This window comes from Egretta garzetta, unplaced genomic scaffold, assembly GCF_000687185.1.
Source record: "Egretta garzetta isolate BGI_Z169 unplaced genomic scaffold, ASM68718v1 scaffold397, whole genome shotgun sequence".
Taxonomy (NCBI): Eukaryota; Metazoa; Chordata; class Aves; order Pelecaniformes; family Ardeidae; genus Egretta; species Egretta garzetta.
The window spans coordinates 8,036,743-8,038,713 of record NW_009260493.1 but is presented as its reverse complement, the minus strand read 5'-3'; the positions used below and the strand labels follow the sequence as shown (position 1 = coordinate 8,038,713).

Below are 1,971 nucleotides of genomic sequence, written 5' to 3'. Positions count from 1 at the left end.
GGTAGCGCGTCCCCCAAATCCACCGGTCGGGCTCCTGCGCAGGTTGGGTTTGATCAGAGCGGCTCGCTGTGAGCCGAGGGCCCCGCAGGCATCGCAGCCCTCGCTACGGAACGGGCCAGCGCCTGTGGGATCGTCTCCTAACGGTTTGGAAGGAGAGGGCTCTTCAGTTCCACTTTTTCACAGCTTTATCTCCATCCTGCACAACTCAAAGCAGACCTCCTCGCCTGCCCGGACCCCACGCAACCTTGCCATCGTGAGCGGGGCTGTGCCGGTTGGCACACGTGGGGCTGGATGGCCTGCACTGCCCAGCGCATCCCCTGGAACAGCCGGAGCTCTTGCTGCAGAGATGAGCGGCTCTGGTAAGCAGGGTTGCAGGGGCTGGTCTCTTTGCTCCAGGAGTTGGGAAACTCAGTGGGAGCTGCTGTTCTCTTGCAGGGAGACAGCACAGAGCCCTCCGACCGCACGCTAAGTGCAAGCGATCGATAAGGCAAATGTACAAACACCAGTTTAACCACTCAATTTACCTACTGAATTGAAATTAACCGTTGGATTTAACCACTCAAGATCTCGGCTTAAATCCATACTAGCTAATGCTGCTCAAGACTCACGGCAAGGTGCTCTTTTCCTTCTCAAAAGCAGAAACTGATAGGCATCTGAGCTGTGCGTAAAATTAAGAGTTAAATTCTGAATATTCTCATGCAGGCTCCTTTGCCACCCTGCTCTGCAATGCTTAACGCATCGCACTCAGCATCCTTCCCACCCTTCCGAGCTAGCCGCGTTCCCTCTCCATTTGCCCCCTGAAACACAGTGTGGAGAAAGGGAAGGGAGAAATGCAACAGCCCGACGTGAAATGCGAGGAACACAGCGGTAGCCATGTGCCAAAAGCTGCAGCGTAAGCGGGACAGTAAGGGGAGGCTGTAGACACCGTTATTTCTCCTGCTGCTATTCCCTTTACCTAGTGGTCTAGATTGCAAGCCCCTTGGGGACTAAACTATTCCCCAAGCATCCTCCTCCTTCCTCAGTCCTTGCTTCGGAGCAACAGTTCAGCAACAAACAAAAAGGCAAAAAGCAACAAGCAATAAACAAAAGCAGCCAGCAGCACGCAGAAAGGTAAATAACGGCTTGACTCTGACTTGTAAAACACTTTAGCAGCTTTAGCTCCATTTTGAAGACAACGAACGTATTTTCCAGAGGCATTTTCCTGTGGCTGGGAACCTTTGGGCTACTGACTTCTGTAAGGGCACAGCCTTACGGAAGGCACTGGCAGTTGGCTTCTACAGCCCAAGCTTCTCAGACGACTTAAGAGTCCTACCATGTATTTCAGGAGAACGAGTGAAACCATTCTTCCCTTTCGCTGAATGCAATTTTACAGAAAAATATTTGCAAACACAAAATGTGCATTTAGTCTGACTGAGGCAATTGATGACTTTGAAAGGAACTCGCAAATGTGCTAAAGGAAAAAAGGGAACCGCTTTAAGCATCAATGCCAGCCATTCTGAAGAAAATATTTTGCTTGCTTTCTTGCTTTTCTGTACGAAGTGATGCATTTTAATTATTTACTGAAATATAGGTTTAGCCCTTCTCCACGTGGAAGCAAAGCTGACTCGATTTATCTTTCTGTATCTCCATGGATGTAGATGCAGCTGCATGAGTGTCTGTATACATTCCCTCCTAACTATGTTTGAACTCATTGCCTGATTTCAGCTGAATTTGACAGAGGTCTCAAAGATAACTAAATTGCTACATTTTTTTTTTTTAAAGCAGGCAGCTGAGTAGTGAAAAGAAAAAATCTTTAAATTCGGCAACTAAAGGAAAGGTTTCAACATGAACGCAGCCCTTATCAGATACCAGAGCACACAGAGCAGAGCTCCAGCTGTAGATGAAGCTACAAACGCTGCTTGAATCACAGGATACAAGTTCATAGAAAACCTGCTTATAGACCTATGTGTTTTAAGAACAGAACTCTCTAAA

The 1,971-nt window shown here is 47.9% G+C and overlaps 1 protein-coding gene across 1 annotated transcript in view; it reads left to right on the top strand.

Moving 5' to 3' along the window:
- TCF21 (transcription factor 21) overlaps positions 1 to 734 on the top strand; it is a 3,648-nt gene extending 2,914 nt beyond the window's left edge. The window contains exon 4 of the mRNA XM_035899883.1: positions 703 to 734. Coding sequence (XP_035755776.1) covers positions 703 to 734 — 32 coding nt within the window. The remainder of the gene's footprint in view (positions 1 to 702) is intronic.
- The last annotated feature ends 1,237 nt before the right edge of the window (positions 735 to 1,971 follow it).